Source organism: Zootoca vivipara, chromosome 1, assembly GCF_963506605.1.
Source record: "Zootoca vivipara chromosome 1, rZooViv1.1, whole genome shotgun sequence".
Classification (NCBI taxonomy): domain Eukaryota; kingdom Metazoa; phylum Chordata; class Lepidosauria; order Squamata; family Lacertidae; genus Zootoca; species Zootoca vivipara.
In genome coordinates this window covers 83,799,934-83,814,247 of record NC_083276.1, presented here as the reverse complement: position 1 = coordinate 83,814,247, position 14,314 = coordinate 83,799,934, and the positions used below count along the sequence as shown (strand labels likewise).

Below are 14,314 nucleotides of genomic sequence, written 5' to 3'. Positions count from 1 at the left end.
CTCCATCCTGCAACCTCTCAAGTGTTCCCTGTTTAAACAGCTCTTTACTGCCCAGACCTTAACAATCGGATCTTACCCTCTTGAACATCCCTTTGACAACTGCCTACCTTAATTTCCTCAGTTTGCTACTTCTTCCCTCCCTCCCCCATCTCTCTTTTTGCTGTAGGGAAATAGAATAATAATGATAATAATTAGCATTTACATATATGTTTAAATGATCAGAGAGTATTTTGCAGACACTGTATTGGGGCCATCCTAGAACTTGTATGAGACGCGGCGCCGTGGCTGCTCCTGCTCTCTGTTTCTTGTAATATCTAAGACAGATAGTACGTGACACGATGTCATTGCACTGTTCATTTCCCCATCCCTGCCAAGCAGTGATGCGAGGTACAGGCAGCACACAACACACACACACACACACACACACACACACACACACACACTGCAATGATACCCCCACCATACGTGGTTTATGTTGGATTTTTCCAAGGAGGGGAGAGTGTGAAGAGACTCAGAAGCAGTAGCTCAGAGTCTCTTGTAAAATCTGGTTTCAGTAATTCAGTGACAACCCTGTACATTCAGTGTTATTATCCCCATTTTGTAGATGGTGGGCTGAGAGAAGATTTAGGCAGGAGGATGTACGCCTGTGGATACTTTTTTAAAATCCCAGGAGGCGCTTAAAGATTTATTGTGAGAGACAGTAAGTCCTGACACATTTCAGACCCATAGTTCTACCTTGGGGCAAAAGAGATTATAGAAAATTAAACTGATCTTTTCTTTTTTAAAAAATAAAAAACCCTTCATTTTGCTGCCAGAGGAGGAACAGGAGAGGGGTGCACAAGAAGGAAGCTAGCCTTGTTCCCACAATGCTAAACTATATTTTTTGACATCAAAACGAGGCCAGCTCCTGCCGTGCTACTGAAAAACAAGACACCAATTGCCTTTAGTGTTATGTCATGGTTTGCCTCCCTCAAACAAACCATGAGCCAAGAACAAACCTTGGTTAGAGTTCATTGCTTATTTGGAGTGAGGCAAATCAGAAGCCTGGATTTGGATGTAACATTGGCTTAGCTCTCAGCAGCATTGCGGCAGGAGATGAAGTAGATTTTCTCAATGTGCTCCAGCATTGTTGCTTGTTTAATTAACCAGGCCGAGTGACTTAAAGACTACTGAGCAGTCCCCACCACCACCATGAAACATAACCCCAGCTTGCTTGCTTTTTTCAAGAAGAGTACATCTCTAGCATCTTGTAGAACCTGACATATGAGGCAACATGTACAGGCAATGTTCTTGTTTTCTGAGAAACTATCCTGCTTCCTCCTTTCGGCGTTTTTCTTTGCCCACCCAACTCCCAGAAACATCCCGGCAGACTCCCATTCAGCCAAGCCTGCACAGTAGTGCCCTGCTTCTTCAAAGCATGCTCAAGGAAAGAAAGGAATGGGAGAGAGGCCAGCCAAGGATGATTCCCTTCCTAATCCTTACAGAGATGAGGCTTCCCATCAGCCCAAGGCCATGACTTGTCAAGAAACTCTTAAGAATCTCATAGAGGTTTCCTTGCTACGTGAGCACTATAGTATTGTCCATCTAATGTCCCATCTCCAGTTGTGGTCATCTCCACCTCTGAGGAAGGATTTGGGGGGGGCACTAAATAGGAGGAGAACATTCTTCCTCCACCCTGGTAGGCTCCAGTGAAACTTCAGGTACATCATTTAGCATCCCTAAAATGTCCTTAGCTCCATAAAAAAAAACTAATAAAAAATTCTTCATTGCTGAAGGCCCCCTAGGGAGATTCTTCCCAAATATGAATTCTTCTGACCATTAGAATGCATCCTGCATTTTGTTGAATGGGCAGCTTATATAGTAGTTTCTTCTTGTTCTCAGTAATGTCCTGTACCCTAAATTAGCATGACTCCCTCTACATTAATAGCTACCTCCCTCCAATTATTTTTAGAGAGCTGTAATGTACCCTCTTAGCTTCCCTTTTTTTCTTTTCTTTTTTCGGCTGGGCTGAAGAGGCTCAGTCCTTTTAAGCCTTCTTTCAAGACCTGGCCTCCACTTAAAACCATTGATTTCTGTCCTGTGAATGATGGTTCCTTTCCACCCTCAGGTATATAATAGCCTTTGGTGTTCCTTATCCTCTCCAGAAGGATATCAGTGAGCCCAAAGTAGGTCTGAGGGCCAAACTGTGCGATAGGTGGGAGATTTGTGATTGTTGATCTTACAAGATCTGTGCTTGTGTCTCTTTTTGAAAGGCCTCTGGCTGGCCTGAACACAAACGGAACATATTAGCATATGAGCAGTGTCAGATTTTATGGGTTCAAAGTGCCCAGAGGGAGGTAGAATGTTGCCCTCTTGTGGCAAACGGTGAGTGGCGGCTCTTACACATGCGTACAAATGTATGGAGTTGGTCCCTAGCAGCTCACTAAAACCGCTTGTTTATTTTGCTGTTCATCCCACATTATTCTCCAGACAAACATCGGCTCCATCTTGGTCTCTGTGAATCCCTACAAGCCCATCACTGGATTGTATGATGCTGAAGCCATTGACCTGTACCGCCAGCACTGTCTGGGTGAGCTGCCACCCCACATCTTTGCCACAGCCAGCGAGTGCTACAGCTGCCTGTGGAGGCGACATGACAGCCAATGCGTCCTCATCAGGTGAGGGAGGCACTTTGGATCAGGAGGGAAGACGAATCAAAGCACTCCCCCCCCTCCCCATAGCATATAGTTAAACAATGGAGGATGTAGTGATGGCCACCATCTTTAAAAGGGATCGGGCAAATTCACAGAGGATAAGGCTCTCAGTGTCGTACCTCCATTCTTGAAGGCCGTATGCCTCTGAATACCAGTTGTTGAACCAGGGTGGACAGCTGGCCTGCTGCACCAGGGCTCTCCTGATCTTTTTATGCTCATTGCAGCAAACATCTCCCCAACCATTAGTCGGGATATTTTTGGGGGGAGTGCCATTCTTTCTGACCTGCCATTGAGGCTGGCATTCCCTTTGCTGGTGCTGTCCTGAGCAGGTTGTTTTTGGCTGTCCATTTAACAGTGGCGAAAGTGGAGCTGGAAAGACAGAGAGCACCAAGCTGCTGCTGAAGTTCCTATCAGCCATGAGCCAGACCTCCCTGGGCGGCCCTGCGTCAGAGAAGAGCACACATGTGGAGGAGGCCATCATGGAGAGCAGGTACAAGCCCACACAGCACAGGGCTGGCTTGAGTGTGCGATTTGGAGGTGTCTCCTCTCAGGGGAGCCATGGGCAAGGGGTTGGACTGGCACTGCAGCTTCCCAACTATCTGCCTTCTAGATATGGCCTGCAAACTTCAGCTAGGGGGCTGTATTGCATAGAGAGAGTCCAGCAAAAGTCCTTATTCCTTGGGATATTTCCGCACTTGATATGGAGAATCCATCTGCCTGACTTTCTCCAGGTACCCTTCAGAGGTCAGAGGTCTGTGCTGCTTTGAACCAGGGGAGCAAAGACGGGAAATCGATAATGCCTGCCATGCTCATTCCTGGTGGCTGTTTCCACGTCCATTTCCTCAGGTGTCCGACATGTATAAGTGGGACTGCTTGGGGCACTAAGAAAAGCAGGGTTGTGCAGCATGTATAAGCTGCATTAATTGAAAATGTTTGCATATATTTGGTTGATTCTGCTTCTGCTGCTCAAGGGGGAGGAGCAAGTTGCAGTAAACACAGACTTTGGAAATATCAAGTCTGTCATTGCAGACATGAGGGCTAGAAACATGAAAGGTTGTGTTTTTTGGAGGGTGTGGTTGTTTTTGTTAAGAGAGAGCTCAGTTCCTCAAAATTTGAAAGGTCTCCACAGTAAACTTATGCCTAGAGTTAAAGAAAGTGCATAGTCTACCCTTATTATACATCCCAAACATCACTACTAATATTCTTCCTTCCTACCTTCCTTCCTAGCCCAGTACTGGAGGCTTTTGGAAATGCCAAGACAGTCTACAACAACAATTCTAGTCGCTTTGGCAAGTTCATCCAGCTGCACTTTTCCCAGCATGGGCATATCCAGGGTGGGAGAGTCACTGACTGTATCCTTCTTTTTGGTGGTTTTATCACTGATTACCTTAGCGCACACCCAAGGCCAAGCGGAACTGGTGAGCTGGTTATTTCTCCACTGCTGTCTTAGCAGGGTATAATCATGTCAGGCAAGGGGACATTCCTCCCCATTTTCCAGCTCATTTCCAATTCTGTGTTGAGTTTTCCTTTGCAAAAAAGGGTAGCTCTCTAAACATTTAGAATCCAGGAGCGAAACAATCCTGGCCCATATAAGCTGGGGACACTGTTCTTTGCAGCCAGATTCCCATGTCATTGACAGATTATTTGCCAGACATTGGGAAGTCTTTCTAGGAGTCATCGTACCATTGCTTCCTCCTTAACTCATTGCTCAGATTTATTGGAGAAGGTAAGTAAAGTTTTTTTGTGTGTTTTTTTAAAAAAAATTATTCAATTTTGAGATACAATAAGAATAAAGATAGAAAAAAATGAAAAAATAAAAATAAATAACAGGACATTAAGAAATTAAACAATTATCAAACATTAATAACATAAAATAATCATCAAAACAAAACAGAACATAGGAACATAAAGGATAGTCCCCCTTACCCCCCCCACCTTGTGATACCTTCCAGCCTTTTCTCTATTCCGGTTTCTGTTTCCAAATTCTTTTGTATACCTTTTTTCTCGTTCTCTTCCATTACTGTTTACATTTTCTTGAGCCCTTCACCTATCTGCTAAGATATCAACATTTTCTACAATTTTTGCTTTGTATTCGTTAAATTTTTCCCAATCCTTATCAATTTTCTGTTGTAATATCCCATTGGCTTCTCCTAATTTCCTCTCCATGTTCTGATATCTTATCATTTTAGTTTGCTAATCCTCTATTTTTAAAATTAAATCATTTTTCCAATTTTTTGCGATAAGAAGTCTTGCGGGTGCAGTTGCATACATTACTAGACATCTGTCTTTTTCCTCAATTTCCCCACTTAACATTCCCAGCAAGAACATTTCTTGAACTTTTTTAAACAAGCATTTCATAATTTTTTTCATCTCTATATAAATCTTTTCCCAATTTTTTTTATTACTTTGCAGTGCCACCATATATGAATGTATGAGCCCACCTCCTCATGACACCTCCAACACTTATGATCACTCCCTTTATATATTTTCGCCAACTTCGCCGGGGTCAGATGCCACCTATATTGCATTTTCATTATATTTTCTTTTAGGTCATAATTTGGTGTGAAATTTATATCTCTTGAAGTAAAGTTTATTTTGATGATATGGAGATGCTATGATGGCTACTCCTGGGTAGGGTACTGCCTCGACACCACAAAAACTTCTGCTCAGTTGAAACTCCGGTGTGTCCGCACTGCATTAAGCTATATTCCCCCCCCCTCCTTTTTGGTTACAGTTCATTAAAACCCTTCACTGTCTCAGAAAGAACCACGAGTTTCTCATAATACATATGTTTCCGAATCCTTGAACATCTATGTTATTAATAAATGTTCTGTTTTGCGCAGTTGCATCTGTGCAATTGCACTAATGGACCCACACACGCTACCGTACTGAAAAGAGAGGAGTGAGGCTGATTTGCTTTGCTAGGGAAAAGGGAGCAGTCAGATTCTGAGACTGTGAAGTAGGCAAATGAGCAACGTGTCCCGGTGGGAAAATGCATGGATGAAATGGTGCTAAATTAACCAAAAAGAAACAAGGGAGAGAGGCTCCAGTAGTAGTGAAGGAGCAGCAACAAGAAAATGGCAGTGAAGGAAGACAGCACAAGACCTCAATCCTCAGTAATCACTCAAGAAGCCCCACTCAAGGAGGGATATAATTTGGTGCGTGGAAATGCAGATTAAAAGGTGACTGGTTATGGGTTTTGGTGTGGACTTCCCTTATTTTTGCATAGAACCCAGGACCAATTGCATGTAAAACTGTATGCGGCGACACACACCTACCTGGATTCTTTTAATGTTCTTGATGTAACAGAAACAGGGCTAAGCACAGTGGCTGTCCTTCCTCCTATGTCGAGCACACATTTCATTGCCAGGAGCTCTGCTAGTTTGTGTGTGCCGTTGGGGTCACACCCTTCATTCTTCTTTGTTTCAGAACAGAGTTGTCCATCAGAACCCAGAGGAACGTAATTATCATATCTTCTATGCCTTGTTAGCGGGCGTCAGCGAGGAACACAAAGGTAATGAGGTTTCCCAAAGTTGCTTTCCCTCATTCAACAAGAAGAGCAATGCTCTCACAGTCAGGCAGCGGTGGGGAACCTTTTCGGGCCAGATCCTTATTAGGGCTCCTCACGGGCCAAACTTGACAGGTGGGTGGGGCCATTCACCAGTCAAAATCCTTTTGGCACTGAACTTAAACCAAGGGAGGGAGGCTTGCAAAGGATTGGAACTCTGTGCAATTCTCCTGTGGGCAGCGGCAGCAGCCAAGCAAAGGACAAGAGCCTCTCCCCATCTCCCCCTTGTTGTCACCCTCCTGCTCATGGGAGAAGAAGCCCCCATGGTCTCATTTCAGCTGAAACTGGACCAGGGGTTTCTCTTGATGTGCTTCTCAAAAGTGCTGCTTCTCCTGTGAGCTGGTGCTCGGTGGCACAGGGGAGGGTGGGGTAGACTCTTCTCCCCCTCCCCTTGCTTCTGCTGCTGGCTAGAGAAGCACAGGAGCTGCAATTTTGAGAAGGCTTTAATTTCCGCCCATCAGCTGATAAGTGGAGATTAAATCTTGCTGCCGTTTGCTGTGTGATAGTGTTCCCTGCTGGAAACAGGGCATGCGGGCAGGCAGTGCAGGATTAAACCTTGTCCTCCCGCCCATCTGCTGACGTCACCACTGCTGACAGCTGATGGATGAGTGGGTGTGGTTTGGCCTTGCAGACCAAACTGAAGCCCCTGGAGGGCCAAGATTGCCCATGTGGGCTGGAGGATCCCCACTCTTGCAGAGTGGCTCAGAGGATAGGCTAATACCCCAGTTTTCAGAGGAGGAACAGACTCAGAATCAGAATCTTAAGAATAAAAATCTACACCAGGGTGGGAATTTTTTGTCAGCCCAAGGGCCACGTTCCTTTCCAGTCAACGCTCTGAGGGCCACATGCCAGCGGTGGGTGGAGCCAGAGGCAAAGGCAAGTCGAAGAGCAGGTGTAAATTTGTACCTTTATACAGTAGGCCAGTTTTCACACAAACACCCTTCTATCTTCCATCCAGGCAAGTGAGAGGCGCTGTCAGGACTCATTCTAGACCAGGGGTAGGCAGCCTAAGGCCCGTGGGCCGGATGCGGCCCCATTGCCTTCTTAAAATGGCCCACAGATGGTCTGAGAATCAGCGTGTTTTTACATGAGCAGAATGTGTCCTTTTATTTAAAATGCATCTCTGGGTTTTTTTGTGGGGCCTGTCTGGTGTTTTTACATGAGTAGAATGTATGCTTTTATTTAAAATGCATCTCTGGATTATTTGTGGGGCATAGGAATTCGTTCATTCCCCCCCCCCAAAAAAAAATATAATCCAGCCCACCACATGGTCTGAGGGACAGTGGACCGGCCCATGGCTGAAAAAGGTTGCTGACCCCTGTTCTAGACAGAAACACTTTAGGGACCAGTGAGGAGCTGGGTATGGTCTGAGGAGAGTGCCAAAGAGTAGACAGAGAGGCCTAGAGGGCTGGATTTGGCCTCTGACGCACCCTTGCTTTGTACAAATTAACGGTGGAGTCCTGAACGCAGAATTCCAGTTTGTGAATGGCATTTCTCCTACAACTTCAAGGAAGGATATCATATATCAAGTCCACTCTGAGACGATGTATTTAAATAATGGCTTGTATTTCCTGTTTAGGGCCTACTCGTCCCTCTTGTAGGAGTGCAGAAGAGAGCAGGGAGACACCTGTGTTGCCCACAGAATCAGTAGCCCAATTTCTTTACTTAACCATGCCCTTGGACAGTTAACAGAGGCATGTTTTTCACGAGGGCTGGTCAGTGCATTGCTCTCTTCCTTCCACCAGCCCTTTTTGCATCTCCCAGCCCACCATGCTGTTTGCAGCTCCCTGTGCCTTACCGCTGATCAGATTCAACTTCCCCTCCCTCCTGCCACAGGAAGACTTGCATATTTCCCCCAGAACCCCCTTCTTCCTTTGAGGGATTGTCCGTGACCTAAATCAGTTGAATTAGCAATGGCTAGTTTTCCATGTTACATGCCACCACATTAACCGTTGCCACAAATTCAAAGCTGGGGGTGGGGAACCATACACTAGAAGCAAGAAAACTTTGGTTGAATTGTTTGAGGAAAATGCCTCAGGGGTTTATGTCCCAGAAATCCCACAATGAATGTGGGGCACTACAAAAAGCAAGGCTGAAATTGGAATTAGCCATGAAAAATTTGCATTGGAGACGCATCTCAGACTTCCTTGGGCCATTCTCTGCTTGGGTTGTTTTGGAGGGAGTGGCCTTTATTTCTGATGCAGTCGGCCTAGTTTAAGAGGGAAAGGGTGTAGCTGCTGATACAGAGACCAAGCTTTGGTACACTCTTAAATAATACTTTTATCAGGATCCTAGTGAGCCTGGGAATGGAGCTGAAAACCCCCTGACCTCAGATTCCAGTGAGTGGAATTTGTGGTATTTCTTCTGTGGTGTGTCTGCAACTGGGCCAAACTCCGCTTCCTAAAAAAAGTTCAACAACTTTCGGGGTGTCCTGGTTTTTACTTTTCGAAATATGACAACCCTATATCTCAGATTGGCAGAGAGGGAATTTGCAGTGGCATCCAGGAATGTCCCTAGCAGAGTAATATGGTACCTTCACACACTTTAGCAGTCCCTGGGCTGGAGAAGGGGGAATTTCTGCCAGCAACCACAGGAAGGTATATCTATTTGGCACAATTGCTGCTGTACTTACTGATGCACCAATAACTGGGTTTAGAAGTCTTCTGCATTTAGATGCCTGGGAATTGGTTGTTTAGTTCCCAGTATTTTGAGCGTTGGGGCAAACTAGACATTACAGGTTACTTCCTAGCAAGTTTATTTGAAAAGAAGAGAAAAACAGCATTGGGTGTCTCTAATTTTGAACAGAGCAGCAGCAAAAGGAGGGTATACTTAAACCGCTTAACCCACTTGCTCTTTTCCAACTCTAAACCACCCATCCAGGCTGCTTTCACTACAGGTTGGCCACTTTGGGAAGCTGAATACTGGACTAGATAGGCCTTTAAACTGATCCAGCAGGATCCTCCTTATATTTTTACCTCATGGATTAAGTAGCCCTCTCACTTGCCATTCAAAACCGCAAGTTGCCAGGGCTGCTTACAATTTAAAAATGCCTTATTTCTGCTGTGGACAAGGCAGCTACAGGCTAGTGTTGGCTCCCCACAACTTATTTTACAATATATTGTCCTTGAGTTGTTGTTGTTTTGGGGGGTAGACTTTGCCATGCTGTGGTTTGGTCCTATGATGTTGAACTGGGAGTGCTGTCTAGACAACACCAGAGAAAGGAGCAAGTGGAAGAAGAGTTGGTTGCTTTCTGGATGTCCCTGGTTCATCTCTCCCTGTTTGTTTGCCTCTTCTCTCCCCCCACCCTCCTACCCTGACCTCCAATATGTTTGCTTCTCCTTTGGGGAGCTGCCTCGCTACAGAAGCCCTGGTCCTGCTGGAGCCCAAGAGCTATCGTTACTTAAACCAGTCTGGCTGTGTAACCAATGAGAACCTGGACGACAAAGAGATGTTCAGCAAGGTCATGGTGAGTCTTCCTTTTGACTCCAGGTAAGACTTTAGGCTAGGTGTGGGTAAGCTGTGGCCCTCCAGATGTTTCGGAACTACAACTCCCATCAGCCCTAGCAAGCATGGCCAATGGCCAGGGATGATGCATGTTGTAGTTCAGCAATATCTGGGGGATACAATGGTTTCACACACCTGCATTAGGCAATGATGCGAGGGGAGGGGGTTCACACTGTGTGTGTGTGTGTGTGTGTGTGTGTGTGTAAAGGGAAGGGTGTGTCTGTTCCTTCCTTTGATGAAGACTAAATTGCAAAATAATTGAATGCAAGAGGATCATTTTTCACTCTCGATGGCCTGTCTGCACGTGGTGCCTGCTAATTGTGTGCTTTGTTTGATAGCAATTTAGAGAGGCTGCTTAGACTAAAGTAACAGACACTTATCATTGTCTTCCCACTAGCGTATTCCCCCCCCCCCCCCTGTTTCTTGCCATTCTGTACTACTACATTTGTTCCCATCACTTTAAAAAAAGGAGCTGGGGGAAGGATTTTGCCTGCAAAAATATGGGCACTGATTTGTAATGTAGAAGTAGGGAAAAGATGTGAGGGTGCTATAGGAATCATATTTATTATTTATAAAGCACTTTTGAATCAGAGTGCTGTATAGGAGATAAAATCGAAAGGCAGGCGGTAGAATAACGGCAAGGAAAGGGCATGCTAGAAAAAGAGCAGAAGAGGATTCGCTTAAGGAAAAGCCTGGAAGTACAAGAGGGTCTTCTTGTAGCTTAGGGATAGAGATCCTGTGGCCCTCCAAATTTTTCTGGACAGTGTTAGCCAATGTGGACACTGCTGATAGATCATGGGAGCTGTAGTCCAGCAACAGCTGGAAGGTCACAGGATCTCTGCCCCTGTTGTGGATCCTCTTGCATATTGGGTCTGACTGCCACCAGGATATAAGGTGCAAGGCTAACTGAAACCAGGCTCAACTTATTACCGAGAGCATTCTTGGCTCTGTGTTCATTGTGGCAAAAATCACAGCTGCAATATGGAATCAAGGAAACAGGAGAGTCCATGAAACAGTCTCTCCAAAGGACTGAACTAGGACGATCCCAGCAGGTTTACTCAGAAGTAAGTTCCATGGACCTCTGTAGAGCTGCTTCATAGTGAGTGTGTTTAGGATGCTAGCCTTAGAAAGCAAAATCTCACAGAGGGATGTGTTAACTGGTTTGTGTGTGCTGATGTGTAAGGATTGCTTTATATCAAGTCTAAGATTGGCCCGATGGTGGTGGGTGACAGTGGAATTAACCTAACTCCAATGTGTTTTGAGCAGACTGCCCTCGAAGTGATGGGATTCGGTTCTGAAGAGATCAGAGACATTTTCAAACTCCTGTCTGGCATCCTGCAACTTGGAAACATTGAGTTTATGACGGCCGGAGGAGCTCAGATTACAACAAAAACTGGTAAGCGGCACCCTTCTGTGAAGGCGTCCCCACCTGGAATCTGCTTCTCCTCCCTCATCGTTTTGGTGATCATGCTGATCCACTTGGCAGGCTTTGTTGCCTTTCTGCTACTGCACACAGGACAAAATGGATGCCCAGGAGCTGTAGGAGTTGGGAGACAATTCCAAGTCTAGTTCTTCCTAATATGAGACACTGCTATATTCACAGTAGATTTTTAACCCCCCAATTCAAGTTAGGTTTTGAGTGGGCGAATGGGCTTGAACATGCACACACCATATTGTGAAACTATAGTTTCGTGCTTACAAATCCTCTACCCTAGTTGTCATGCTAGCTTGCCAGAGATAGCTTTGCCACGTTTTGGAATGTCATGGTTAATGTGTTTCTGTTGTTTTCACGCCTTCCCCCTGGGCCTATCAGTGGAGTCTTGGGGGATCAGGAGTTGCCAGCAAGATCTCTCCAAACGCCTATCCTGCCTCTTGATTGTATTGGCTTCCTGTCCCTTTTTGAGGAGTGGCCCCCTCCCTCATCAATCACTTCCACATAATAAGAACACATTATCGCAAGCATTATTGTACTGCCATCTCTCTTTTATCATCCTCTCTCCTAGTGCTGAACAATGTCAGCGAGCTGCTTGGCTTGGATGCCTTCCAGTTGTCTGAGGTGCTCACCCAGAGATCCATGTTCCTACGGGGAGAGGAGATCAGCTCTCCCCTCACTGTGGAGCAGGTGAGTGAGTAGCCAACAACTTTGTACTAAGCATGGTGGTTGGCGCCTGGCTATGAAGGGCACTTGCCCCTAGGTGGCAGCACTCACATAGTTGTCAAGGGGAAATAGCGGTTGAGGGATGCCTCGGATTTGAACATTACATACTCCCCCCACCCCCAACCCTTGAGGAGGGCTTCCCAGAATGTGCACTGTGGCTCAGGAATTTGAGTGAGCTGGGATGTAGGGAAGCCATTTGCAAGGCAGGGAGAGTGGGTGAATCAGCCTTGTTAACAACTGTACCGCTGTAGAGCTGGGTTGGGGAATCTTTTTCAGCTGCCATCTGAGGGCCACATGCTGGCACCAAGTGGGACCAAAGGTACAGTAACTGGGGACAAAGCGATGAATGTGACACTTGTACAGTAGGGTACCTTCTGCATGGAGTCTCACACTTCTCTGTATCTTCAACCAGATGAGCAAGAGGTATTCTCAGAGTTCAGGGACATATTCCAGCTGGGCAAAATTCTCAAGGAGGGTGCAGAGCAGGGGCCAGTAAGGTGTGTGGTCTAGGTAGAGACCTGTGGGTCAGGTAGAGTGGCTTAGAGGGCTGCATTTGCCCCCAGGCCTGAGTCATCATACCCCCCTCCCCCCATTCTCTGCTGCAGATGCTGCATAATGTGAGCTGGGTGTCTCTGGAGAGGCAACAAGCAAATAAATGGATTCTCTTGTAGATAAGTGCAGCAAGAGGATGAAGCCCAGTTGCATCAGGCCAAAGGCCCACTCAGTCCAGCACTCTTCCCACAGTGACAAATCAGATGCCTATTGGAAACCTGCAAGCAGAACATGAGGGCACTGTGGCACACTTCTCAATAGCCCTTCCTCACTAGTTAGACTTCCTGCTGCCAAATGCCCACTTTCCGCATCCCAGCCTGCTAGGAATGCCAGCCAACTATTGCCAGATGCATGAGAGACTCTGATGCCAGTCAGTTTGCAGAGTACGCAGAGCTAATTATAATGCCAAGCACTGGCATTTTCCAGTGCGTTAGACAGAAGGAGCTGAGGCTAGTCAATGGGGCCTTTGACAGAACGCACGTGTCTGTGTGCCGCCCACCCCTGCTTTTGTCCTAGTCCTGGGTGCGTTGAGTCAAGCACCCGTTCCTGGAAGATGTTGCAGAGATGTTGAATTACCAGGCGGTCTGGCCACTTGAATTCCGCTCCTCCCTGTCTGTGCTTCACTAAGCGCAGTTGGCTCCAGCCCAAACTATACAATACAGGGAATGTGTAGCTGTTGCCCACCTGCATCTTTCCATCATGTCTTTTCGGCCCTGTTTAGTTAAATACCATTTGAGAGGGCATCATTGTGCCCAGAGTTTCCTTTCCCCCTGCAAGCAGCAGCCAGTGATGCAGAGCAGGGGCAGGGAAAGTCTCAGTGTGCTGGCATCATGCATCTTCCTTGACTAAATATTACTGAGGAGATGCAAGGAGGCAGCCACCAAGTATTCTTTGTAATGTGTGATTTAGGCCTCAGGCTTCCTAAAGGACAGTGGTGGTCACTGAGCCAAAGGAGAGACCTTGTGGATCTCCTGCCTTTTGATCTATAGTTTCCTGTGAGCAGCACTGTCTTAGCATATGCGCCGCCGGGGTCAAAGATCCGCCCAGCGCCCCCAAATTTAGTTTAGTCCCCAAATTAACTTTTATTATGCTTATGTCAGACACCACGCTTATGCCTTATCTCTTGTTTACAAAAGAAGGGAGGAAAAAGAAATGAAACTTTTTTTATTTGTTCATTTATTTACAATACACTTATACAACACCACCACACCTAAACTTATAAGTATTGTTTAGGCACCTACTTAGGAGAAACATGAGTCGTGTCAAAGATGCCGCTGACCCTGCTGCCGCATAGTAGCTCAATACAATATGTAACATAATATTTTGATGTAAGAGTTAATTTCACGTGCACGGCACTGTTGTGAATGACAAGCGCTGTCATTGAGTCTGACAAGCGCCGCTGGCGTGGCACGTCTTTGGTAAATGAGCGCACAAAGTCAAAAGTCCTTTAGCGAAACAGTAGGTATACATTTTGGTAGTACCTAGGTATATATGTATTTTGTTTTTCTAGCTTGATCAGAATTATTTATTATTTCATAACAGGTAAATAGTTAAGAGCTCAAGTGGCTTCAGCAATGGGCGCCCCCCCAAATTCAGCACCCAGGTGCCCCGCACCCCTTGCATCCCCGGGTAAAGACGGCCTGTGAGAAGCGAAAACACTTGGTAGTGTGAGGCAGCTGATGGAGGAAAGCAAAGGGGCTTCTTTAGGCACCCTCCTAGAGGAGGAAGCTTGGACTGACAAGGGCCTAATTCTCACAAAGAGTAACCAAGGCAATGAAACTACATGTCTCCACTGGACTTTTTCAGATTCCTCTTCATGGAAGGCTTGCATGCCATGTA

At 46.1% G+C, this 14,314-nt stretch overlaps 1 protein-coding gene across 1 annotated transcript in view; it reads left to right on the top strand.

The window, feature by feature from the left end:
- LOC118090550 (unconventional myosin-X) overlaps positions 1–14,314 on the top strand; it is a 78,645-nt gene that overhangs the window by 21,058 nt on the left and 43,273 nt on the right. Inside the window, exons 4-11 of the mRNA XM_035126417.2 lie at positions 2,470–2,657; positions 3,049–3,183; positions 3,921–4,045; positions 4,406–4,419; positions 6,123–6,207; positions 9,624–9,727; positions 11,032–11,161; positions 11,769–11,887. Coding sequence (XP_034982308.2) covers positions 2,470–2,657; positions 3,049–3,183; positions 3,921–4,045; positions 4,406–4,419; positions 6,123–6,207; positions 9,624–9,727; positions 11,032–11,161; positions 11,769–11,887 — 900 coding nt within the window. The remainder of the gene's footprint in view (positions 1–2,469; positions 2,658–3,048; positions 3,184–3,920; positions 4,046–4,405; positions 4,420–6,122; positions 6,208–9,623; positions 9,728–11,031; positions 11,162–11,768; positions 11,888–14,314) is intronic.